General features: G+C 40.4%; 2 protein-coding genes across 3 annotated transcripts in view; one reads left to right on the top strand and one right to left on the bottom strand.

The window, feature by feature from the left end:
- LOC123508536 overlaps positions 1-4,535 on the bottom strand; it is a 38,349-nt gene extending 33,814 nt beyond the window's left edge. The window contains exon 1 of the mRNA XM_045262272.1: positions 4,398-4,535. The gene's annotated coding sequence lies outside the window, so the exon portion shown is untranslated. The remainder of the gene's footprint in view (positions 1-4,397) is intronic.
- On the top strand, positions 4,468-18,925 carry LOC123508600 (inhibitor of growth protein 3-like). Of its 2 annotated transcripts, XM_045262389.1 has the most exons (7): positions 4,468-4,624; positions 9,578-9,769; positions 10,237-10,447; positions 17,476-17,606; positions 17,746-17,859; positions 18,048-18,177; positions 18,510-18,925. In XM_045262389.1, the coding sequence occupies exons 1-7, from the start codon at positions 4,574-4,576 to the stop codon at positions 18,701-18,703; spliced, it is 1,023 nt and encodes a 340-aa protein (XP_045118324.1). In that variant the 5' UTR covers positions 4,468-4,573; the 3' UTR covers positions 18,704-18,925. The 2 variants fall into 2 exon arrangements, with proteins under 2 accessions (XP_045118324.1, XP_045118323.1); XM_045262388.1 differs by lacking the exons at positions 9,578-9,769; positions 10,237-10,447; positions 17,476-17,606; ... (1 more) ...; positions 18,048-18,177; positions 18,510-18,925 and adding an exon at positions 5,288-8,715 and having other exon boundaries at positions 4,491-4,624.
- Positions 18,926-27,447: the final 8,522 nt, after the last annotated feature.

Raw genomic sequence — 27,447 nt, 5'->3', positions numbered from 1 at the left:
TCTCTTGTCTTCTTTTGCTTTTCCCTAGTTCCATGACTTACCACTTTTTTGCATTAAATTCCTTTTCCCATTTCTGGTTCCACTCGTGTATCTTATTCAAGTCTTTCTGTAGCATTTCACAATCCATGTCATTTTCCACTCGTTTCAGTAACTTTGCGTCATCTGCAAATAAGCTTATATAACATCATTGATATACACTATGAACATTACAGGGTCCAGAACCGTTCCCTGTGGAACTCCACTTATAACTCTGCACTATTTTGATTCCTCACATTTTATTACTGTTCTCATTTCTCTGTCCTTTAAGAAGTCTGTTATCCAATCCAGTACTTTTCTCTGTAAACCACCTAGATTTTTTATTTTCCATAGCAATCATTGATGTGGTACTTTATCAAAAGCTTTGTTTTGATCCAGGTAGATACAGTCTGCCCATCCATCCCTCTCCTGAATTATATCTATTGCTCTACTGTAAAAGCTCAATAAGTTTGTAACACAAGATCTTCCACTTCTGAAGTCAAATTGTCTTCCAATTATTGTATGTGACTCTTCTAGCTGTTGCATCCATCTGTCTTTGATAACTTTTTCAGCAATTTTTTTGCAACTACGCTTGTTAGGGACACTGGTCTGTAATTCAATGGTTCTTCTTTGTTACCTCCCTTAAAAATTGTTACATACAATGTTTGCCCTTTTCCAGTTTAGAGGGACTTTTCCTTGACCCTTATTCACATTCAAGGTTTTCATAATCTTCCTGGTTTCCCCGACTTCTGCATGATTCTTTCTCGTTTGCTTGTCCCTGTGACTTGTTTGTGTACCTTGAATTTTTCTTCTTTGGTGAATACCGATTGGAAGCACCCATTCATTATTTTTGCCTGTGTTCTTCCATCTTTGTATATGACATCACCTTTTAATCTATTTATTGTTTGCTTTTTTTTTCATTTTCCCATTAACAGACTTGTGTGTGTAATTCACTTCGGTCGCCTGCTGGTCACCCAGCCAGTCTTCCCCATTACGGAGCGAGCTCAGAGCTCATAGACCGATCTTCGGGTAGGACTGAGACCACATAACACACTCCACACACCGGGAAAGCCAGGCCACAACCCCTCGAGTTACATCCCGTACCTATTTACTGCTATATTAAGAGACTTGCCCATTTGCCTCGCCGCTTACCGGGATTCGAACCCGGCCCTCTCGATTGTGAGACGAGCGTGCTAACCACTACACTACGCGGTGTGTGTGTATGTGTGTGTGTGTGTGTGTGTGTGTGTGTGTGTGTGTGTGTGTGTGTGTTTGTGTGTGTTTCACTGTTTGATCTGCTGCAGTCTCTGACGAGACAGCCAGACGTTACCCTACGAAACGACCTCAGAGCTCATTATTTCCGATCTTCGGATAGGCCTGAGACCACACACCACACACCACACACCGGGACAACAAGGTCGCAACTCCTTGATTTACATCCCGTACCTACTCACTGCTAGGTGAACAGCTACACGTGAAAGGAGACACACCCAAATATCTCCACCCGGCCGGGGAATCGAACCCCGGTCCGGGGTTCGAGCCAGCGCTCTAACCACTGAGCTACCGGTGTGTGTGTGTGTGTGTGTGTGTGTTTGCCAGCTTCTAGCGACCACAGAAGTGAACGCTAAAATATACAGGTAGCACAGCGAATCCCGGAGGAAGGTCAATGATATTGTTAATCCCCAGGTAGTAGTAATTAATTTCTCCAACCCCCCTACACCAATACCAGATCTCTCTCTCTCTCTCTCTCTCTCTCTCTCTCTCTCTCTCTCTCTCTCTCTCTCTCTCTCCCTGGAAAAGGCAATGATATGTCGAGGAATATGTTGGTAATAAAGATTGGTTTTTTTTTTCATGTAGGAGAGAAGGCCAGATAAGGGCAACAAAAAAAAAAAAAATGTCCACTTCAGTGCTTCTCTTAAAGATAAGTAAAGATTTAGCCAGGTCAGGTCAGTGGAGGGTGGGGCAGGGATTAAAATTCCAGTGTCTCACTCACTCACTCGCTCACTTACACCCACACACACACACACACACACACACACACACACACACACACACACACACACACACACACACACACACATAGGAGGAGGAGGAGGAGGAAGGGAAGAAGGAAGGGGGGATATGAGGTGATCCTTTTTCTATCTGCATCTTATCTGCATCTCTAGCCCTTTTGAGCATTCAAAATGCATCATCGTCTTCCTATATTTTTACACGCAAAAAGTGTACTTGCTGGAAGCGAAGGTTATAGTACCTACCTATAAACTTATAAATTTAGAGTAATAAATTGATTAAATTCTATATATCTTAGTATATTGCTCTCTCTCTCTCTCTCTCTCTCTCTCTCTCTCTCTCTCTCTCTGGCTGAGTATTTTGCAAACCAAACCAATATTTGTGTTTATCTATACAATGATATTATACTATAATAAGTATTAAGGTGTTTATTAAATTCATTAATTAAAAAAAATAATATAATGGTAGAGTAGCCTATTTATAATTGTTTAAGATTACTTGTTTTTACAAGCAGAACTGCATTTGCATCGGGTGTTGCAGACATTCTGATTCTTATAACACCTGCAGCGGTTGTTGTTGCAAAACATGGAGCAGCTATGCATTCCATGTTTGTATGTCCCACTTTCATTCACTTTAAGTACAACAGCCTTCGCATTATTGAACTCTGTGCGTCCACGATCAACAAGAGGATCGGAACCATTACAGTGTCGCCGACCTTAGCTTTCTTGAAACGCATAGTTCAAACCAGCTGCATTTTCTCTGCTTGAACATGTTGCTTTCTTTTAGCTCCCTCTCGTTCAGCTTCAATCCCCTGCTTTCGGTCGCAGAGGTAGCAGAGATCGTCATCCACAGAGCATGGGCCTTCACAGTCCTTGCACATGGAAGTTGTGCTGTCCTGAATATTGTCAGCTGTTAATGCTTCAGCGAGTTGCTCCTCCGTCTCTAATTATTCCTCGACGTCCTCCGGTAGCTTCGTTGCAGTAATGCCAAGATGAGGTTTCAGGCCAAACATTGCTTCATAGGGTGTTCTCAGCAAAAAAAAAATCGAGAAGGCGAGAGGCACACTGCTTAACTGGAGCAGACGCAATAACCACAATACCTATAGCAGCAGTCAGCCTGCTATCACTTGACCTTCAGTAGTGCACGACTGTTAACTACCGCACCAGCTTGTTTGGTTCGTTTTTATTTTATTTATTTATTTTATTTTATTTATTTTTTTTTTTTACCTCCACCTGACATTTTTTGTCATGTAATCATTTTGCATTTTCTTCGCAAAGTGAGCAAACAGTAGAAAAAAAAGTAGTAGACAAGAGTAGGAAAAAAGTATAAATAAGAAAACTACAAAAATTATATACGTACAGTAATTGAGTAAAAGATAAATGTAAGAAAGAAAACACGAGTCAGCTTGTGTACCTCCCCTTCCCTCCATCACGTAATCCCTCGGCTTAGCATCAGACAACCCGAGACAGTCTAGCCTTGGCCTCCACACCACCAGCAGGAGAAGTAAGAGAGAGAGAGAGAGAGAGAGAGAGAGAGAGATTTGAGTAGCACCGAGATCTGTAATATTAATGCGTATACTAACTTTGAAGATATTTTTCTGAAATTTTACTGTATTTTTAGTACGTTTATATTTTATGTGGTTTCTGACTATTTTTGAATGTTTTCTGTTTTTTATTTCGTTTTTCCATCACTTAATTTTAATTACAAAACCCATAATGAAATAAGGTGATTTGTACTATTGAACTTTTGACTTGACTATTTAGAGAAGAGGTATTTCTTTTAAGCAGATGATGAATATGTTGGAAAAAATATAAGTATATAGCTTTAAAATCGTGTTGGAAATAAGGGTATAGAGCAGTGCACATATGGTTCCCAAACTTTTTTTTGTCATTTCCCCCTGCACCCAGTTCAACCATCCAGATTTCCCCCTTCATGTGTATGAGAGAAAAAGCAGTTAAAACACACTGAGACTATTTACTAATTTATTTTTCAAATGTACAAATATACTGATAAACTTAAAGTTACAGAGTAAAGTGGATAGAGAGCAGTTAGTAACAACTAAGCATAGCCATAGAGAGCGGGTAGTAACAAATAAAAAGACTTTTGATTTGACTGTGAGATTATTTTTAGTTAGTAGGTAATGTAATTATTTCTCCCCTGGTAGCTTCAAATTTCCTCCCAGGGGGAAATTTCCCCCAGTTTGGGAACCACTGGACTATAGAGCTTCAGAGGACAAGATGCATGAGGATATGTCACAAGCATAAACTAAATCAGTGAGGAAAATTAAGATAGAAACTTTATGATATGCATATATAACTTAAAAATAGTGAGAATAATGTACAAAATTCACAACACAATCTGCTTAGGTATACCTTTAAAACAGTGAGTGTAGGACGTGGTATCTTCACAACTGAGGGAGGGGATGTCACAAGGATCCTTATCTGATATATCATGAGCATTGTGTTCCCTCTTGCCTCCAGCCTCCTCTGCCGGCGTCCTTCAGGTCAGACAGCCCAAGCAGCAGCAGTAGTATCTCAGAGACGCCGTGATGGTGAAGAAGGTTGTGGTGAAGGCAGTGGGAGGATTGGAACAACTGCAGGTAGAGAGAGAGAGAGAGAGAGAGAGAAAGGAGAGCCGGAGTGTGTGTGTGTGTGTGTGTGTGTGCCAGTTCCAGTTTAAAACCAATTTTCTTGAGACTTGCAATTAGTATTAGGTGCATTAATATTTTTTAATCAGTTCATACATGTGCCTTTCATTTATGTAATTAATATAGTTTTTTCTTTGGCCCAGGTTTTTGTTTATGAATATATTGAATTACATCACCACCATGACTTGTATTCCGTTGCCTCTGTGTATCTGATGTCCTTCCTCGTCTCTCCTTCCTTCACTTACTCAAACAGCTATTTCCTCTCCATGTCTCCACCATGAATACAGTCAAGCTTGGTACAGCAAATATAGATTACTTGCTTCATCCCTGTTATTTTCATGTCAAATCATCCCCAAATCTTGCTCTGTTGCTATTGCATATATAATGTTCCTCCTTTCTTCCTCTTCCTCCTTCACTCATTCGCACATTATTAACCTCCTCCTGTTTGTTCCCTCCACGGTAACATTCAAACAACAACAATAACAACAACTCGGATAAAATCACTCACGTGTTTTTCGTTCTATTCATATGAAACTTAATATTTTCCTCCTTCCTTCACATGATGTAGAGATGATAAGTATAAAACATGATCCCAGCTTTGTTTACGTCCATCAGCTGGCAGGCAAGAGCACCGCCTTGCTTTCGGCGCCTCTACCTGTGATCCACGCTGCTCTGTTCTGTTCTCTCCTCGATCTCAGATATAACAACAAAGGAGAACATGACTTAATTCTGCATCCTCAGTCCTTGCTCGTGACTCCTACTCTTGTCGCGGCAAATTCAGGATATTACTGAAGTTACAGTTTCTAGGGTACAGAACGCGCCACTGCAAGACGTCAACAGTGTATCTTCTTGTCTACTTAAAGACCATCTACGGAACAGCCAGTGTGTCTCGAATGCAGAGTAAGCTACTTCAGTGCAGCTACAGTATGTTTTTTTGATGCAGAACAAGCCACAACAATAACTACAGTGTCTTATAAATACAGAACATGTCACTACAGGAGAACTGCAGTATATCTTAAACGCACAACAAGCCGCTACAGGATATATGCAGCACTTCATGTTGTTTGCTTTAAGAGCCACTACAGTACAGCTGCAGTGTCTCATAAATACAGAGCAAGGCACAAGAAGATACACAGCATCTCATGTCCACTGACTCAGCTACTACAAGACTTGAAGGTTCTGTCAAATTAGGCTCTTAGATTATTCTTATGTGCCAACCTTGTATGTTATTATTATGAACCTTGTAGTGAACTCACCATCACCTCATCACTTATTGACTTAGACTAGACGAGTGGAAACGGAAACACTCACCACGTCTCCATTCCTCGACCTATCGTCCCACCTTTGCCTTCATCATGTTGTACTTAGAGGACTTCCTGGAGGTGATAGAGCAGATCCCACAGGAGATCCGGGACCGCACAACAGATCTGCGAGAGCTGGACCTTGGCATCCAGAACACGTCAGACCAACTGGAGGAGCAGATTAAGACTTTCTTTGGGAATGCCAGGAAGATGAAGCCACAGGAACGGGACGCTGAGTATGAGAAAATCCGCAAGGAGTACTACCGGCTGCTGGACGATGCCGATGAGAAGGTGAGCATCGCCACCAACATGCATGACCTGTTGGAGCGCTATGTGAGGAAGCTGGACCAAGAGCTGGAAAAATTCAAGTGTGAGCTGGAGGCTGACAGCCCCGGGGTCACCGAATTGCTAGAGAAGCGCTCTCTGGAACTCGACGAACCCATCCGGGACAGCCAGAAGGAAAACCGCTGCTACGTCTCTGCAAACTCATCATCCTCTGCCTCTCGGACTGCAGACCGCCGCCAGTCCTCTGCTGCCAATGCTGCCGCTGCTGCAGCTGCTGCTGCGGCTGCCGCTGCTGCTGCAGCTGCTGCTGCTGCTGCCGCTGCTACTACTGCCCCAGTGAAGAAAGAGGAGAGAATGGAACCAGCTGCCTTGCCCACTTCAATGGCTGTCTCCCCGCCCCCTCCTCCGTCTGCCATATCCTACACCCTGGGTCACATGGGAGCAGGGAGCAATGCCATAGCAGCTGCTGCCTCCCAAGCCATTGCTGCCACCCAGCAGATGCAGCAGGGTCGTCGCACTGCCAGCCTGAAAGCCTCTTATGATGCTATCACTTCCGGAGTGACAGAATTTTCTATAGGTAGTGAGCTGGCTAACGCTGCCCAGACAGCTCTTGCAGCCTCTGCTCTGCCCCAGGAAGCCGCCTCCACTACAACAGGAACTGCTGGTAGTTCTTCAGGTTCCAGCAATAAAAAGCAGAAGAAAAAACACAACCCTGTCAGCAACATCCCTGCTGCCCCACCTATGGAGGCCTCCCCTGCCCCCTCAGATGACCACCTGCACGACGCCTTACTTGACCCCAATGCCGAGAACCCAGACTGGACCTATGACCCCAATGAGCCCAGGTACTGCATCTGCAACCAGGTGTCTTATGGGGACATGGTGGCCTGTGACAACCCTAAGTGTCCTGTGGAGTGGTTCCACTACCCCTGTGTGGGCATCACTGCACCCCCAAAAGGAAAGTGGTACTGCCCTCAGTGTGCTGCGGCTATGAACCGCCGGGCAAGAAAGTGAGGCAGGGACAGTAGCAGCCAGAGTGACTGTGAGGTGACTTGGTGTGTAATGTTTAAGGGACATGTACATAAGTATTTTTGCATGAAGGATGTGTACATAGGTAATATTATATATATTGAGTGTTACAAATGTCACTGAGATGTAAAGATTTTAAAATTGTCCGTAGACTCCATATGCATTGACAGAGGCAGTTAAATGGAAGAGGAAAGGAAATACTTCCCTCAAGGCTTTTATACTCCAATGAATCAGGAAGAGACCAAGACTGTATTTATGAACTATTTTTCACTTTTATGTTTTAGTTTATATGTTCAGCTTTTCTTGGGTGTTGTCTGATTTAAGTATGAAGAGGAAAGCATGTAGTATAATAAATAGTTTTAGGAAGTGGAAGGAATTCTGTGAGTGTTTAAAATTTGTTGTCTCATTTTATGAAAAGGATTAAGAAGGATTAATTGAAGACGTGTGTGGTAAAACTGAAAGATGACCTACTTCACTCGTACAATGGTAATGGTGCTAAGGAGTGTGTTTATACTGATGGAAGAGTTCTAGGTATTATTCTTATCTCAACCATAGTGCAAAAGAATCCCACTGAAATGCAAGACTTGGTAAAGAAATAATTTTTCAATGTATACTTGGAGTGTGTGTGTGTGTGTGTGTGTGTGTGTGTGTGTGTGTGTGTGTGTGTGTGTGTGTGTATTATATGTATGGCCTGTGATGATCAGCTGTATCATTCTATATTTCTTCCACTTTATTCATTACTGATATGTGTAAACAAAACAAGGCAATACTTATAGGTTTTATACATGAATTTCCTACTTTTTACTCTTTATATTTTCATGATTCACATTGTAGTGCTGTCTGGTAAGAGGGATCTACTTTTGTATGTTGTTGTCTATGTACATTTCTGTTAAAAGGATTTAATTACTTTCTCGTGTTGAGTTGCTTTCAATATTTTAACTTACAATCAATTTCTGTGTCTGGATTTGTTCTGAATTTGGAGTCAGTGTTAAGCTCAGGCATGAAATGTGTTTAGAATTCTCTTCCAGATCACAGAATTGGGTCTCGGTAGTAGTTTTCCTAAGTATGATGTATAACTCCTGCTTGCTGCAGTAGTTTATGCTGCTTGGTATTAAAAGTGTTGGAATTTTTCTCAGAGTTGAAATTTTCATAAAAGGCTATAAACAAAATATTCTGGCGGTTCTGGTAAAATATGGAAGTGTTAACTATGCCATGCTTAGTTTGTCTGGTAACGTTTGGATCCCACACTAATGAATTGGAGCTCTGTAGACTCATATGGGAACGACTTGAGGGCATTAACCTGTATACATTTTTATCACTGGCATAGGTATACAAGGCATTATTGTATTTTTAATGACTGAAGAGCCAAGTTATTATGTACTTTGTAGTATTAGCGGTTGTGGAAAATGTAATATACTACAATGAAATTCCTTTGATGTTTTATTTCTCACAATCATCAATCATCAATGATCATTCATCAGTATCTAATAGTGTTTGATATTTTTAGTATGTATATTGGATATATATTTGTGCATACCGTATGAATACGAGTACTGATGACTTGTTTCAGAACAACTTCGCGCTTCAAAGGCATCCTATTTCACTTGCTCACATTTCAGTAAGAATATATCTCTGTTATAAATAAGGCTGGTGTGATTAACTTCCTACCTTGAATTCTTACTGAAAGCAGTGAGCCTCGGGAAGTATTGCTAGATGTTGTACGGCCTTCCAGTGAAGTGTTTAAGGCTAAACAATATCAGGCAGTTCCTCTATATATATCACCAGTTCTTGGTCTTTATGAAGCTCTAAGTCAGGGGGTTTTCAACATAGAATTTGTGAACCCCCAGGGATTCACAAAATTTTAAGGGTATTAAGATATGCAGTACCATTGCATATTGAGTTATTGTCAGTCACTAAATTAATATTTCAGGGTATTTAGATTGCTCATCTAATAATATCTTTTGCAGTACCATTGCATACTGAGTTAGTATCAATCACCAAATTAAAATTCTGTTCGATGTCAGATTGCTGGGGATTTGGGTAGATGGTCTTAAACTCGGGGTTCTTAACAAGAAAAAAGTGGAGAACCCTGCTCTGAATAAAGCAGCTCATTAGTTCACATACCCATGAGACTCACTGCACTCTATTGTATCACTACTTGAGATGACACAAAGAATCTGCATCTTGTTTACTCTTCCCACCAGGAGTCTTGTTTTATAAGAAGGTAAAATATCTTTTTTATCATATACTATAATTATGGAAGGTGTAATATTCAAAGCATGTCATTCAATAGGTAGAGGAAGATGTACCCCCTCCTGAACCCTTGCCGGATCAGGTCACTGTCGAGGTCAAGGCGTGCGCACTCAACTTTTATGACATCTATATTCGCCAAGGTCTGAGTCCTGACACCCAGCCCCCCTGTACCCTGGGCTTGGAGTGTGCTGGTGTGGTGACAGCTGTGGGGGAGAAAGTGGACACAGTAAAGGTGAGAGCACTTCTGTAATGCTTTGCATTACAGAAGTGCTTTACATCCACATACAGTAAAGGTGAAAGCACCTCTGTAATGCCTTGTATAGTATATCACACTTACCCACACATTAACATACTGTAAAGGTGAGAGCATTTCTATTATGTCTTACATCTCACACTTGCATACATTCACACTGTCACAGTATTGAAAAGTGACATTACAGGCTTGACTCAATCATATAAAAAGGCAAATTAAGAATCTAGGAACACAGCAATATGAGCCTGAATATTTCAACTATTTCTACATTATTAATTTTAAGCTGAACTGTCTAGGGTAACTTTTTTTTTTTTTTTTTTTTTTTTTTTTTTTGCCAGCAATGAGCCCCAGGACTTTTCCAATAAATAGATTACTGTTTGTGACAATAAAAAATCTGCAGCTTCTGTACTCTAGGAAGCTCAAGGCAATCCACTTTGTATTCTCAGCCAGGGGACCATGTAGCTGTTCACTGTCCCAAGGGAGGAGCGTGTGCCGAGATGATCACCGTGGGTGTCGACAGTGTGCTGGTTGTTCCACCCAACATGAGCTTTGATGTGGCCGCCTCCTTTACTGTAACTTACCTTACTGCTTACTTCACAATCTTCCACATGGGAGGACTGAGGGAGGGAGGCTCTGTCCTCATCCACAGTGCTGCAGGTTTGTTGTGTGTGGCAAGGATTCATCAAGAACCTGAACTATATTTCTATATGAGTTTCAAACTATTTTTTGTATCTTTTTATGCTGAAAGATGTTAAATGTTTAACTTTCATATAATTTTTGTGTCTTACAATGCTGAAAGCTGTTAAATATATTTGACTTCTATAAGATTTTTGTATCTTACAGTGCTAAATCCTTAAGCTCCATGTTATTTTTATTTCTTTTTAGTGCTAGAATTTGTTAAATATTATAATTCTATATTGGATTTAGATTTTATGGTGTTGAATTATATTAGATATTTTATTTGCATATATATGTGTGTGTGTGTGTGTGTGTGTAATTCACCTCGGTCGTCCGCTGGTCACCCCGCCAGTCTTCCCTATTACGGAGCGAGCTCAGAGCTCATAGACCGATCTTTGGGTAGGACTGAGACCACAACACACTCCACACACCGAGAAAGCGAGGTCACAACCCCTCGAGTTACCTCCCGTACCTATTTACTGCTAGGTGAACAGGGGCCACACATTAAGAGGCTTGCCCATTTGCCTCGCCGCCTCCAGTGTGTGTGTGTGTGTGTGTGTGTGTATTTACCTAGTTGTATTTACCTAGTTGTAGTTTTACAGGGCCTGGGCTTTATGCTCGTGTGGTCCTGTCTCCATATCTACACTTATCCAATTTTTCTTTAAAACTATGTACACTCTTTGCTGACACCACTTCCTCACTCAAACTGTTCCAAGTCTCAACACATCTTTGCGGGAAACTAAATTTTTAACATCTCTCAGACATCGTCCCTTCCTTAGTTTCTTACTATGCGATCTTGTGCTTCTAAAGTCATATTCTTCTCTCAGGATCAGTTTCTCATTATCCACTTCATCCATTCCGTTAATCAATTTATAAACTTGTATCAGATCCCTCTCTCTTCTCTGCTCCAAGGTTGGTAGATCCATTGCCTTTAGTCTCTCCTCATATGCCATCCCTTTAAATTCTGGAACCATTCTTGTAGCCATTTTTGTAGTCTCTAATTTTCTTATGTGTTTCTTTTATGGGAGTCCACACAACTCCTGCATATTCCAATCTAGGTCTTATTTTAGTACTTATCAATTTCTTCATCATTTCCTTGTCCATATAGTGAAATGCTACTCCAATATTCCTTAGCAAATTATACGTCTCTCTGAAAATTCTATCAATATGGCTTACCGGTTGATTATTTTCTTCCATTGTCACTCCCAAGTCCTTTTCCTTTTTTACTTTTTCTAGTTCTACTCCATCTCCCATCTTATAGATTCCCACTGGTCGTCTTTCACTTTTTCCCATTTCCATGACATGGCTTTTGTCCACATTGAATTCCATCTCCCATTTTTTGCTCCATTTCCAGATCTTGTTTAAGTCTTCCTGTAGTATTTCACAATCCTCTTTTTGTTTAATGACTCTGCACAGTTTCGCATCGTCCGCAAACAGATTTATGTAGCTGTTCACTCCCTCTGGCATGTCATTTATATATACGAGAAAAAGTATTGGTGCCAATACTGACCCCTGTGGCACTCCGCTGTCTACTGTTCTCCACTTGGACTTCATATCTTTAACTATCGTCCTTATTTCTCTCCCCCTTAAGTAATTCTTCATCCATCTCAATGTGCTTCCTTTTAAGCCACCCTTCTCCTCTAACTTCCATAGTAATCTTTCATGTGGCACTTTATCAAAAGCCTTTTTTAGATCTAAATAAATACAGTCAACCCATCCTCTCTCTCTTGTACTTTATCAACTATTCTAGAGTAGAAACTCAATAAATTTGTCACACATGACCGACCTTTTCTAAAACCAAATTGGCTATTTGATAATATTTTGTTGTCTTCAAGAAACTCAATCCATTGCTTCTTTATTACTTTTTCACACATCTTGCATATTACACTAGTTAGTGATACCGGTCTGTAATTTAAAGGTTCTTCCTTCCTTCCGCTCTTATATATGGGAACCACCTCAGCTCTTTTCCACTCCACTGGCACTGTTCCATTTTCTATTGAGCATTTTATGATGTTGTATATTGGACTTGCTAGTTCTTCCCTACATTCTTTCAGTATTCTGCCTGAGACTTCATCCGGTCCCATTGCCTTTTCCTCATCCAATTCCGTCATCAACTTTTTATTTCAAGCTTGGTTACTTTAATCTCTTTCATATAGACAGTCTCTATTACCCTGTGGTCTTTCAAATTTGGATTCCTTAGTAAAGACCTCATGAAATTTACTATTTAACAGTTCTGCCATACTTTTGGGTCTTCCACCATTCCGTTTTCTCCTTTTAACCTTTCTATTGTTTCTTTTTGTCTTATTTTTCCATTTATGAATCTGTAGAACAATTTTGGTTGTTCCTTACATTTTTCGACAATGTCCTTTTCATAGTTCTTTTCTTCTTCCTTTCTCACCTTAGCATATTCATTTCTTGCTGTTTTGAAGTTTTCCTTATTTTCTGGATTTCTGTTTCTTCTCCACCTTTTCCATGCTCCATCTCGTTTCTCCTTTGCCCTAGCACATCTTGCATTAAACCAATCTTTCTTTCCTTCTTCTTTAGGTGTATATTTCGGAACATATTCCTTGACCCCAGTTTTGTATATTTCCAAAAGTAAGTTATATTTCTCTTGAACCGTTAATGAGTGTGTGTGTGTGTGTGTGTGTGTGTGTGTGTGTGTGTGTTTACCTAGTTGTAGTTTTACAGAGACTGGGCTTTACGCTCATGTGGCCCTGTCTCCATATCTACACTTATCCAATTTTTCTTTAAAGCTATGCACACTCGTTGCTGACACCACTTCCTCACTCAAACTGTTTCAAGCCTCAACAGATCTTTGCGGGAAACTATATTTTTCAACATCTCTCAGACATCTTCCTTCCTCAGTTTTTACTATGCGATCTTGTGCTTTGAATGTCATATTCTTCTCTCAGGATTAGTTTCTCATTATCCACTTGATCCATTCCGTTAATCAATTTATAAACTTGTATCAGATCCCTCTCTCCTTCTCTGTTCCAGGGTTGGTAGATCCATAGCCTTTAGTCTCTCCTCATATGTCATCCCTTCAAATTCTGGAACCATTCTTGTAGCCATTTTTTGTAGTCTCTCCAACTTCCTTATGTGTTTCTTTTATGGGGTCCACACAACTCCTGCATATTCCAATCTGGGTCTTATTATAGTACTTATCAATTTCTTCATCATTTCTTTGTCCATGTAGTGAAATGCTAATCCAATATTCCTTAGCAAATTATATGTCTCTCTGAAAATTCTATCAATATGGCTTACCAGTTGATTGTTTTCTTCCATCGTCACTCCCAAGTCCTTTTCCTTTTTTACTTTTTCTAGTTCTACTCCATCTCCCATCTTAGATTCCCACTAATCGTCTTTCACTCTTTCCCATTTCCATAACATGGCTTTTGTCCACAATGAATTCCATCTCCAATTTTTTACTCCATTTCCAGATCTTATTTAAGTCTTCCTGCAGTATTTCACAATCCTCTTTTTGCTTTATAACTCTGCACAGTGTTGCATCGTCCACAAACAGATTTATGTAGCTGTTCACTCCCTCTGGCATGTCGTTTATATATACGAGAAAAAGTATTGGTGCCAATACTGACCCCCTGTGGCACTCCGCTTTCTACTGCCCTCCACTTGGAGTTCATATCTTTAACTACCGTCCTTATTTCTCTCCCCTTCAAATAATTTTCCATCTATCTCAATGTGCTTCCTTTTAAGCCACCCTTCTCCTCTAACTTCCACAGTAATCTTGCATGTGGCACTTTATCAAACACCTTTTTAAATCCAAATAAATACAGTCAATCCATCCCTATCTCTCTTGTACTCTATCAACTATTCTAGAGTAGAAACTCAATAAATTTGTTACACACAACCAGCCTTTTCTAAAACCAAATTGGCTATTTGATAATAATTAGTTGTCTTCAAGAAACTTGATCCATTGTTTCTTTATTACTCTTTCACACATCTTGCATATTACACTAGTTAATGATACCGGTCTGTAATTTAAAGGTTCTTCCTTCCTTTCTTATATATGGGAACCACCTCAGCTCTTTTCCATTCTACTGATACTGTTCCATTTTCTATTGAGCATTTTATGATGTTGTATATAGGACTTGCTAGTTCTTCCCTATATTCTTTTAATATTCTGCCTGAGACTTCATCCGGTCCCATTGCCTTCTCTTCATGTAATTCCGTCATCAACTCTTTTATTTCAAGCTTGGTTACTTTAATCTCTTTCATATAGACAGTCTCTCTATTATCCTGTGGTCTTTCGAATTTGGATTCCTTAGTAAAGACCTCCTGAAATTTACTATTTAACAGTTCTGCCATACTTTTTGGGTCTTCCACCATCCCATTCTCTCCTTTTAACCTTTCTATTGTTTCTTTTTGCCTTATTCAGTGTGTGTGTGTGTGTTTGTGTTTATCTCTCTCTCTCTCTCTCTCTCTCTCTCTCTCTCTCTCTCTCTCTCTCTCTCTCTCTCTCTCTCTCTCTCTCTCTCTATATATATATATATATATATATATATATATATATATATATATATATATATATATATATATATATATATATATATATATATATATATATATATATATATATGTGTGTGTGTGTGTGTGTGTGTGTGTGTGTGTGTGTGTAATTCACTCACTGTAATTCACTGTTTTGATCTGCTGCAGTCTCTGACGAGACAGCCAGACGTTACCCTACAGAACGAGCTCAGAGCTCATTATTTCCGATCTTCGGATAGGCCTGAGACCAGGCACACACCACACACCGGGACAACAAGGTCACAACTCCTCGATTTACATCCTGTACCTACTCACTGCTAGGTGAACAGGGGCTACACGTGAAAGGAGACACACCCAAATATCTCCACCCGGACGGGAATCGAACCCCGTCCTCTGGCTTGTGAAGCCAACGCTCTAACCACTGAGCTACCGTGTGTGTGTGTGTGTGTGTGTGTGTGTGTGTGTGTATATATATATATATATATATATATATATATATATATATATATATATATATATATATATATATATATATATATATATATATATATATATATATATATATACAGTAAAACCCCTCTTATCCAGCATCAACGGGACCGCCGGTATGCCGGATAGCAGAAGTTGCCGGATACTTGAATAGAAGTGAAATTATGTCCACAATCACCACCCTACACTCACGCATCTTTGAAATTATGTCCACAATCACCACCCTACACTCACGCATCTTACCATAACAAAGATCAGCTGATCGCCGTGCCGCGCGTCGCCACCTGCACTGCCACCTCTTACTCACCAACACACAATACTAACATTCTCTTTAATACTTTCATCTTATAAATAAGTTGATGGCTTCCTTATGCCGTGACAAACCTTGAACCTGTGGAGCCAGCCATCAGAGAACTGGCATGTCCCTTCCTCACCCATCTTCTTAGCTAAATCACGCCCTTTCTCTTGTAACATTGGGCCTGTAAGGCCCGGTTCACACCAACGTCTTAACGTCTTCCATCTCCGTTGTGTTTGTCCGTTTTCCCGTGTTTATGACATCACAAGAGAAGCGGCTGATGGGATGGCCTCCGCTAGTCCGCTTGTAAACATAGCATCAAGGACAACATGGTGTGGTCAGCGATGCAAAAGGAAGAGGAAGATGTTTTAGCTATTTGGGTACTCATAGCTGCACAAGAAGAGGAAAATCGGGACAAAAGGAGGAGAAGGTTGTGGTCACGACGTCTTCTCCTAGAGAGGCCTTTGCGTGGAGAAAAGGCAGTATTGATGGCTTTTGAAAAGAAGGCTGATCAAGGTTCATTCTATGCAGCCTACAGAATGACGCCAGACTCCTTCGATGACCTTGTGGGATTTCTCGAGCCTCACCTCGAGAAAGAACACACTAACTACAGGGAGCCTATCGGTGTAGCAGAGCGCATTGGCATCACACTGAGACAGTGTTGCCTCTTCTCCATTCACAGGTGTTTTCTCCACATAATTATAAATTGTCCTTTACAAATTCGCACACATATACATGTACAACATATTATATATCAATTACAATATTTCTGATTATCATTAATATGTGTTTTACCCAAATTATTATAGCACTTTAATTTAGAAAACAGCGAATGCAACTTCGCACAAGGAGAGATGGATTTAAGTTAACTCGTCCGCTAAACGGATTCCGCTGGAACGGAAGCGGAAAGAAGTGACCATTCCCTGGTTCATAGGCAAGCGGAAGCGTATGACACCACACTTGCCACGGACGACAGAAGACAGAAGACGTTAAACCTTGGTGTGAACCAGGCCTAATTGTGACTTCTTCTGATCTTTTCAAGCTGAACCACTCATATAACACTTTGTCCATCATTTCACCACGATGATACTGCAATGTGTGACGATTTTCGGCTACCTTTGGGGTGTCGGTGGCTCTCATGTAATCGCGCAATTTTTTCGTTTGGGATTTAATGTCATAAATAGTTGATGAAACCACACCATATTCCGCCATTAGTTTCTGTCTGCTTTCACCTCTCTCTAATCATCAACAAATGTCTACCTTCTGCTTAAGTGTAAGCACAACACGCTTCCTCTTTTCTACAACTTTAGGCATGATGAAGAGGGTGAAGGCGTCAGGCGATAAACAGTGCACACGTGGGACTGAGTCACTGAGGGAACACAGTGCAGTGGGCCGCGGGTGGCACGAAGCAGTGCGCTCTGGTGGCGAGTGAACAAAGTATGCCTCGTGCGGGAATTTTAATCAATTTTATGAGTACACATATTGATTTTTACTGATTTTAAGGCTTGGGAAAAAATGTGCCGGATACTCGAATGCTGGATAAGAGGGATTTTACTGTATATATATATATATATATATATATATATATATATATATATATATATATATATATATATATATATATATATATATATATATATATATATATATTTTTTTTTTTTTTATTTATTTCTTTTTTTTTTTTTCTTTTCTTTTTTTTTTTCTTCTTTCCTGGCAGGAGGTGTTGGTTGGGCAGCCACTCAGCTTGCCAAGACTGTGCCAAGGGTAACAGTCTTTGGCACAGCTTCACAGCACAAGCACCAGACCATAAAGGAGAATGGAGTGGATTTTCCTATACATTATGAGCAGGTCTGTCATGTTAAAGTAAATACAACAATGCAAGTAATCAATAAGCATTTACCTTTCCTTTCAAATGAAGAATATGTCATGGAAATATGCCTGCTAGTGTGACATTGTAAGGAAATACATATTATGAAGACTTTTTCAGGACTATGAAATTGAGATACTGAGACAGAGACCTCAGGGTGTGAGCTTAGTGCTGGATAACCTGAGTGGGACAGATTTCACCAAGAGCCAAAATCTCCTTGAGCCACTTGGCAAGGTAACAAAAGAATTATAGCTGAGGAAAGAAGCTTATGATCCATATACAGTATACGATATTGTGGTGCTAATAAGTGCATTTATGCCATAAAAACTGAAGAGATGACAGAAAGGGAAATGTTTTGTAACATTAATAGAAAAAGCAAACTTGATGTTGTCCTATCATTGGACAATGTGTGTGTTCAACAGGTGGTGCTGATAGGAGCACGCAGCATGGTGGGGAAGGAACACCGCAGCCTGTGGCAGGTCTTCAAGGTGTGGTGGGATACCAAGAATGTGACTCCATACTCACTCGTCATGAACAACCATGGCATTGCAGGTACTGTACAGTGTACACAGCAACATGCAGCACTCAACCAACAAGTAGATCCTCAATTCACATATAGTTTTCTTGATTTCCATGTAGGGTGAATATGTTAAACTTCAATAATATTCTTATAAGATGGAGCATAATTAGGTAAAGCACAAATGCTTGTCTTGTAAGAAGTGATGAAGTAATGGTCATGGCAGGATGAATCATCATCTAAGCTAGGTCCCATCAGTGTTGAGTTTAGCTGTGAGCTCTGTTGTGTAGAAAGATGTGTGAAAGGCATGGAATTATTGTCCTCAAATCTTTCAATGTTCTCATGTGCTTGATCATCTTATTTTCAGGGTTTAACTTGAACGAGCTACGTAACAAAGATCCTGCAGAGTTTACCCAAGGCTGGAAGATAATTCTTGAGATGATCACTACCAAAAAAATTCAGCCAAAAATAGATTCTGTTTGGAAGTTTGATGACATAGTAGAGGCTTCCAGGCAGATCACTGAGAGGAAGAATATTGGGAAAGTTATTATCAAACCATAAGTGATACTTCTAATGGGTAAACAAAAGATTTATGGCCTGTGTATCACTGACTTGCCATATACAGTGTTACAGTAATACACAAGAACTGTTGCTTATAAGCTGCACCTTAGTTGTTGTTCTGCCTTTTTATCAATTCTCATAGAAATTACAGGTCTAAATTGCCATGTATATATATATATATATATATATATATATATATATATATATATATATATATATATATATATATATATATATATATATATATATATATATATATACACACACACACACACAGTAAGTCCTCGTTATATGGTACATATGCGTTCCTAAAAACCTTACCGTAAATTGAAATTACCGTATACCAAACCCATTATATCATGTAATAATAGGGAATGCGTTCCAGCATGTCAGAAATTAAAATACATTAAAATAGTCTTATGAAAAAATTTAAAGTACTGCACAAAAGAAATAAACAGAAGATGTTTTTATTTACCTTTAACTCGCCATGTATTCTATCAGATGATTTCCCTCCCGAGTCCCAAGGCTAAGGACAGTAGAGATTTCAGCCCTTACTCATCTTCCGCTGGATGGGCAGACCACTTCTCTTTCGCTTTGCCTTGTCGACTCCAGCAGTGTCTGCAGAATGTTTTGGGGCCATTATAGGTGCGTCACCGTGCATAATGATAATATCCACAAAAAACACACGTAAGAAACACATCACACTTCCCGCACCATCCCAGCTCACTGCTCACTGACAGCTGACTTTTGGTAAGACGTTCAGGGACTTTGGCCTGGCGCCCAGGCTGAGGTTTCCTGTTGTTTACATATCGCTTGTGGACACTGGGCTAGCTGGAGCATTCATCAAACTCTTCACAGTGCTGTAAACAACTAAACATGCCGAACAATTGCTCAGTGTTTGGATGCAATAACATGAAAAGAAAAATAGTAGGTTTAGGCATGACATGCGCGGGTACCGTATCTGTGAAATTTTCTTACCATATGTAGAATCGAGGATAGTAATTTCCAAATACTGTAACTGTGAATTTACTGGATAAAGAAGTACCATATATCGAGGACTTACTGTATATATATATATATATATATATATATATATATATATATATATATATATATATATATATATATATATATATATATATATATTTTTTTTTTTTTTTTTTTTTTTCCAGTATCAATATTATCTCAATTTGTTTGAACATCCCTGCTAATAAGCTGCAATTTTATTGTTTCTGTATGTTTGCTAGAAGCAGAGTAAGAATAATACTGTATATAACTAACCATATAATAGTCCCCTTAGCCTCTAAATGCCTTTTAACACTCCAGTCTAACAGACACTCAAGTGCATCCCATTATTCAGTGATTTATCCTTTCCTTGTATAAAAGTCACATGATGCCAGTAGGTTGCTGAGAATACCTATTAGTAGCAATCTCAAATAAAGTGTCCTCCTTTAACATCATGAGTCTTTCATTATTAAACTCTGGAACTCCCTGCGTATTTCTTTATTTCCATCTACCTATGACCTCTGGACTCTATTAAAGAGGGAGGTTTCAAGACGTTTATTCCATTCTTTTGGCAAACTCTCTTGACCCTGTTCGGTGACTAGAATTTTAGTGTGTGTGTGTGTAAGGAAAAAAAAATTAATCTGGTGTAAAAATATTCATGAATGAAAAGGGTAGTACAGTAGTAGTAATAGTGCTTGTGCATGTAGAAGTAGTAGTAGTAGTAGTAGTACTAGTAGTAGTAGTAGTAGTCACCATGATAGTGACAGTTATATGTGGGTGTTATAATAAATTATTGATATAATTCATCGAGATAACGATATAAGTTAATTTGGAGGCAGTTTCATTTACACCTCACCAAGAAAGGTGTATCACCTAGAATTTAATATAGTCTACAAGATTTATTAGTCACTTTGTTTGCTTTTTTTTTTCTTAATTAAGTCTACTTTCATTTACAAGATGCACGTGTTTCAATGTTTAAATTTCACTTATTTGACAAGACTATATATATATATATATATATATATATATATATATATATATATATATATATATATATATATATATATAGTATACACTCGACCCTCTAAACAATGGACAAATGTGTGCACGACTTGTCCGTAGATTGCAAAAGTCCGTTCTTTGCAAAAGTAAGTAAAAAAACTGTATAAAATGTACGTAAAATACTGTGTGATCATTGAGAAATCATTCAACCAGTATTACAAAGCATTAAGTACAACAAATAAGCTGAAATAGATGACATGAGCATGGTCAGTTTAATAAATATTAATAAACAATACAGAAAACGAAGTTTACCGGACAATAATTTGCCTGGAACGGACAATCGCGCGCATTTTAATATTCGTCCGTAGATTAAACCGGACTCCAGAATTTGTCCGTAGTTTCTGAAATCCGTTGATGGGAGGTCCGTTGTTTTGAGGGTCGAGTGTATATACAGGGTGTCCCGCGAGTTAAGGTACATACGCAGGGATATGATAGTTCAAGTGGATCTAATTAAAAAATACTCTATTAACATATGCTGGTTTTTGCTTTATTTAGTTAAAAATTGAAGGTGAAAATAGAGCAGTGGCGTGTGTTCCGGGAACCGCTTGGGGAGAATGGAGGAAGAGGGTAGCACAAACAAAATGGCTGAAAGGAACTCTCACACTGCGTTTAGGTTTAGAGAGAGATCTGACGTCACCGGGGAGCAGCGTGGTTCACCGTGCGGCCGCCAGGGGACAGCCAAGTTTGAATTCAAATTGCCAAGCGTGCACTCAGTGGTCCGTGGCCACCCTATGGCCAAAAGTGAATTTCGCCAAGCGAAGCTTCACCAAGTGCAAGGGCTTACTGTATATATGTATATATATATATATATATATATATATATATATATATATATATATATATATATATATATATATATATAAGAGAGAGAGAGAGGGGGGCGGTGTGACTTATGTCCCGTGTTAGCTACCATAACACATAAACTGAGAGTGGAAATGACAAGGCAAAGTTCAAATTTTTCCACCAGTACCTTTCCAGTGTTGTGTGCGCATCAGAGAGTGTGTTCTCCACCAAAGTGAGATACGTTGTGGTCCGCTAACGGTTTCGATAGTACACATGAATGTCAGCGTTAGTCACTGCGCCACCTATTTTCATACAAAACTAACATAACTTGTCAATGAATTCATCGTTATTATGCCTGGCTGTCTAATGGTTAAGGGTAAACATGTCTAGTTCCAACAAATAGGGAATTATATGGGTAACGCGTAAACTCTCCATAAAATGCCCTTGGAAGGTAGCACGTCAACCAAGGTAAAGCATATTACTAGGCTATAGTAAAACTAAATTGTACTGGCCCAGAGGATGAAGCCAATAATCTGTGTCACCTTGCCATCTCTCTCATTACTTCAAGGAAAACGGAATAACAGTTTTCTATGCAATTTAATGCAGGATTTCGCTAAAAACAAAACAAAAAAAAAATTGTAGGGGAACACAAGAAATACGAAGATCTCTGCAGGTGATTATGTCATAAGTAAATAAATACAGCAAAGGTGCTGGTTATAAAAGTGACAATGAGACTGGTAATTTACATATTTACTGTTACGTCCTCTCGAGATATTCAGTCTACGTAGCATAGTGAGTGGTGAGAAGTAACATAAGATGAGACAGCATTTTATTTCAGTTATTACCCTAAGCTCCACTTATTTGTTGAACATCATTGGATGCAGAGACTTTTTTTGGCTGTACAACACAGTTAGACGGGGATTTTTTTTTTTTTTTTTTTTTTTACTAACTACTTAATGAGAACGATATTGACAGCTTGTGGATAGAAATAAAGAACTTAGGACACCTAGCGTGATAACCCGACATAACCTATCGCATAAACTCCCAGTAGGTGCATTGGGCCGGCGTAACCTTCCTTCACTTTCAGTACTCCATGGTGAGACACTAACGATAGAGGGCAGCGCCAAACCCGCCATCATAGCAGATACAATGAACCTTGCCACCCACCCCCTGGGCAAAGACTTATTTAAGGGTGAAATATCAAAAGTATATAAAAAGACAGTATACATAACTATAAGTATACAAGTACTTAGATAAATATAGATATTGCACACCTTATTGCATAAACATCCTACAGTCTGGGAGCAAACTGAGGATATTCCTTGAGTATATCCCTGAGAGTGGTTGAGTCTAGGAGATGGTCAATGAGGCTATACAAGTCATGTTGACCTTGCGGCCTAAATTTAGCAATGAGAGGACATTCCATGATATAGTGACGCAGAGTGTGTCCCCTTGGTGCAGCACACAGCACACACAAGAAGAAGCACTGACTGACTTCCCAAAAGTATTTGTAGCCTAATCTGAGCCTCATTGCCGCCCTGTCATGTGTTGCAGTGTGTCTCCCATAGGTGTAAGCACAGCTCTGGGAGACACGTGCATAGTGAAAGCTAGTGCCACTGCCCCTATGGCAACAAAGCTCCAACTGATCTCCAATGCTACTATCTACAAAGTCCTTAATGTTACTCTTAACATAACCCAGAGTGTACTCAGTGCCAGGGTCCACTGTGTCATCTTGTAGGGCACACTGAGCAAGGCAGTCTGCCTTTTCATTTAGTTGGATACCCACATGAGAGGGTATCCAGATGAAATGGCGTGGATGAGATCAAGACACTTATTAACTAGATCACAGTACATGGGGAAGGTGGATTGAAGAGCATACAAAGCAGCCTGACTGTCAACAAAGAAATAGACATTCTTATGGAGAGGCGCCACAATATGGAGCACCTCCAGTACAGCATACAGTTCTACCCTAGTGGAAGACATGGGTGCAGGGAGCCGCCTGGAAACCTCAGTGTCAGTGTAGTGACTGGCAGAGATGTAGTTGCAGATGAACAGCCCACATCCAGACCTGCTGCCATTGACTGACCCATCACAATAAACATGAATAGCCTGAACGTCGGGGTACTTGGACAATTTAGTCATGAATATGTCTTGCAGTACATATTTTTTTTTTTTTTTTTTTTTTTTACGGTAAGGCCTATGGTGCCTGTAGGCATACTTGAAGAGTATTAGGAAGCGCTGTTCAGCTTCTGCCCATTAGTGGCACAGGCAATTTTATTTATATTGGTACCCATATTAGGGCCCATATCACCACCTAAGCTCATCTTGGGTGTAACCACCTAGAACCTGGGTTTCATGGTGACATGTAGGTAACTTTAAACCACTCGACAAATGGCAAAGTGTTTTAAGGCTGCACGTGGTGGGATTCGAACATACGCGTGGATGTCTGCCCGATCCCACGTTCACCACCTTATCCACTGTGCCACCGCCTCCCATGAGGGAGCCAGTCTCTCTTGGGCTGATGTAGGGAGTGAATAACAACACTGACACGGTGAGGGTTCCAGGCGGGTTGTAGCGGTGACATAACAACGTTAATACAGGCCTTGGCTACACCTACACTTGTCCGTACTCCCTAGAGCTTCCTGAGGTATGGTGTTGTAGGAGTCCGAGGATCATGATACAGGGGTCAGTGATCCCTTTAGAGAGTCAGGGCCCATGGATAGCATCCGACCAACTGTGCGACAAGTAATTTCCTGTACCCTACACATAATACTCGGCAGTTGCAGTTCAGCTCTGAGGATTTCAATCCGTGCAGTCCTGGGGCATCCCAAGATTATCCGCAAGGCTTCATTCTGAACAAGCTCCAGGGGACGGAGTTGGGTGGCACTAAACTGTATTAAAACAGGGGCGGCATAATCAATAAGGGACCGTATGACAGATATATAGAACATTCTTAGGACTGGAATGCCAGCCCCCAGGCCCTGTTGGCTAGCAGCCGAAGTGGTGCTAGCCGTGGCAGACAGAGGTCTCGAACATAGTGGACGGCTTGAAGAGACTTCCTGAAGCTCATCTGAACACCCAGGTACTTGTGTATATGAACTCTAGGGATGGGAACGTTGTTTACAGTGGGCAGCCGAGAGACCTTCCCTTTAGCTTGAAATTTTGTTTTACATTCATTAATCACTAGTCCCATTTGGACACACAACGCTGCCAGTTGTGACAAAGCTAACTGGAGAATCCTGGGTGTGGGGCATTGGAGGAGTATGTCATCAGCATAGATGAGGACCTGGGTGCCCTGTGGAAAGGAACAGTGCACAATTTTGTCCATTAAAACATTGAAAAGCATTGGACTAAGGACTCCACCCTGTGGTGTTCCAAGCTCAAAGACTTCCTCAGAGGAGACTGCACCTTGAAACCAAACCTGTGCTTTTCTATTGTACAAATATGTAGTCCCTGATCCATCCTAAAAATCTACCTTTGATACCTTTGTGAATGAATTCCTCCATAATAACATCTTTGTTGGCCCTGTCGAAGGCACCCTTGAGATCAACGAAAGCTCTGCAGGTAGCATCCTTATTTATAAGACACTCAACAAAACAATGACTTGTAGAGTAACCTTTTAGGAAGCCATGTACATTGCAGAGAGTACATGGCCCACCTTGTATATAAGCCTGTTCAATATTACCCGTTCCATCATCTTACACAGACAGCTGGTGAGGGAAATAGGGCGAAAGGTGCCATCACCTTAGGGGATTGGGATGATGATGGCTGTTTTCCAAGAGTGTAAAGTTTGCCTGCAGTGAAAGACATTTTTTTATACCATGTGGGTTTTTCATGGGAATTTATGGGCTAAAGGGGATACTTTTTATGGTACCTCCCATCTCAAAGCCCACCTGCTAGGAAACCGTTGCCCCGAGTGAGGAAGCCCAACCTACACTCAGACCGTGGACAGGATTCGAACCCGTGCACTTGGAGACCCCTCGGATCCCAAAGCACGCACGGTTCCACTGTAGCATGGTTGTCTACCTTTACCTCCAGGAGAGCATTGAGGATATCATAAGTGATGCCATCCTTGCCAGGAGCTGTTGATTTGCCCAACTTGACTGCTAAGAGGAGTTTGTCATGAGTGATAGGCACACATGTGTCATCCAGCAGAGAAACACTGCGGGGAATCAACTCCAACCTTCGTGGTCTTTGATGATCGAGCACCTCCTGGTGTTTCACAGGAAGGCCAGAGAATGATGAGGCTTCCTTCCACTGCAAGACAAGTTCTCGTGCCCTGCCTGCATGATCAGGGTCAGCGTCTGGACTTGCCCCGGACGCTGTTGACACGGTGCCACACCTCCTGGTGGGACCGGGTCCTGAGCACCTTGTCCAGGAAGGAGACCCAGTACTTCTTCCTTTCCTGGTGCCGCAGATCCGTGAGGTGTCGAGCCACAGTAACCATGGCATCTCGTGACTCTGTGTTTGCTGGGTTGAGGTGCCAACGTCTCTGGTAGGCAGCGAGCGTCTGTTGGCAGTTCAGAATCACAGGGTCGTTAGCGTAAGTCCAGCAGCGTGGAGCATGGTCCCTTGCCAGAACCCTTGGAGTCACGATGAAGCTCACAATGGTGTGCAGGAATCCGTCGTACAGTGCCTCTGCATCAGCAAGGGAGCGCTTCATGGCAGCGTACCACGCCGCTACATGGACGAAGAGGCCCACCATCCTGGATGGTGGCACCATCAAGCACTTCCTGGGCACTGCCGGGGCAGACTGCACTGAGAGAGTTGTCTCCAGGGCGAAGTGTATGGTCACTCAGCAAGGACCTGACAAGAAAGTTTTTTTTTATACCATGTGGGCTTTTCACGGGAATTTCTGGGCTAAAGAGATCAAAGCCCACCCGCTAGGAAACCATTGCCCCGAGTGAGGAAGCCCAACCTACACTTGGACTGTGGACAGGATTTGAACCCGTGTGCTTGGAGACTCTTCGGACCCTAAAGCACACATGATTCCACTGTATCATGGCGGCCCCTAAGGTTTCTGCAGTATATGTTGGCATAGTACACATGAATAAAAAATAGTATTGCGTATTGCATCTTTATCTCGAAATATAACTCAAACAACAACAAAATTAATATCCTTTAAATCAACTTAAATAAATAGTGAAATCCTGAAAAACTGTGCTCGCCTCGATTCCCGGCTCCCCCTTCGCAGCTCCTCCACCCAGCTGATTTGACTGAATATTGAATATAACATTGTTTTATCAAATGATTTCTTTAATTCGTGCCTTTCACTATCATTATTATTATTATTATTATTATTAGTAGTAGTAGTAGTAGTAGTATCATAGTAGTAGTAGTAGTAGTAGTAGTCGTAAAAGTAGTAGAAATAGTAAGTAAAAGTAAGAGTAGTAGTATTAGAAGTAGCAGTAGTCAGTAACAGTAGTAGTAGTAGTAGTAGTAGTAGTAGTAGTAGTAGTAGTGGTAGTAGTAATAGAAGTAGTAGAAATAGTGGTAAAAGTAGTAGTAGTAGTAGTAGTAGTAGTAGTAGTAGTAGTAGTAGTGGTAGTAGTAGTAGTTGTAATAGTACCAGCAGCAGCAGTAGTAGTAGTAGTAGTAGCAGTAGCAGTAGCAGTAGTAGTAGTAGTAGTAGTAGTAGTAGTAGTACAGGAACTAGTTTCAGTAAACTTATTGTTTTGCCTAATGTAATTTATATAGAAAATAAAAGTTTCAAGAACAAATAAGAAGAACAGAAATGCAAATAAGATGAACAGAGAGAGAGAAATTACCACACTAATTATTGATGAAAAATATAATAATAAAACAATTGTAATAATCGTAATTATAATAATAATAATAATGTCATAAAGCACTAAAATTGTAGTAGTAGTAGTAGTAGTAGTAGTAGTTGTAGT

This window comes from Portunus trituberculatus, chromosome 25, assembly GCF_017591435.1.
Source record: "Portunus trituberculatus isolate SZX2019 chromosome 25, ASM1759143v1, whole genome shotgun sequence".
NCBI lineage: Eukaryota > Metazoa > Arthropoda > Malacostraca > Decapoda > Portunidae > Portunus > Portunus trituberculatus.
This window is presented reverse-complemented; position numbering and strand designations above follow the sequence as displayed.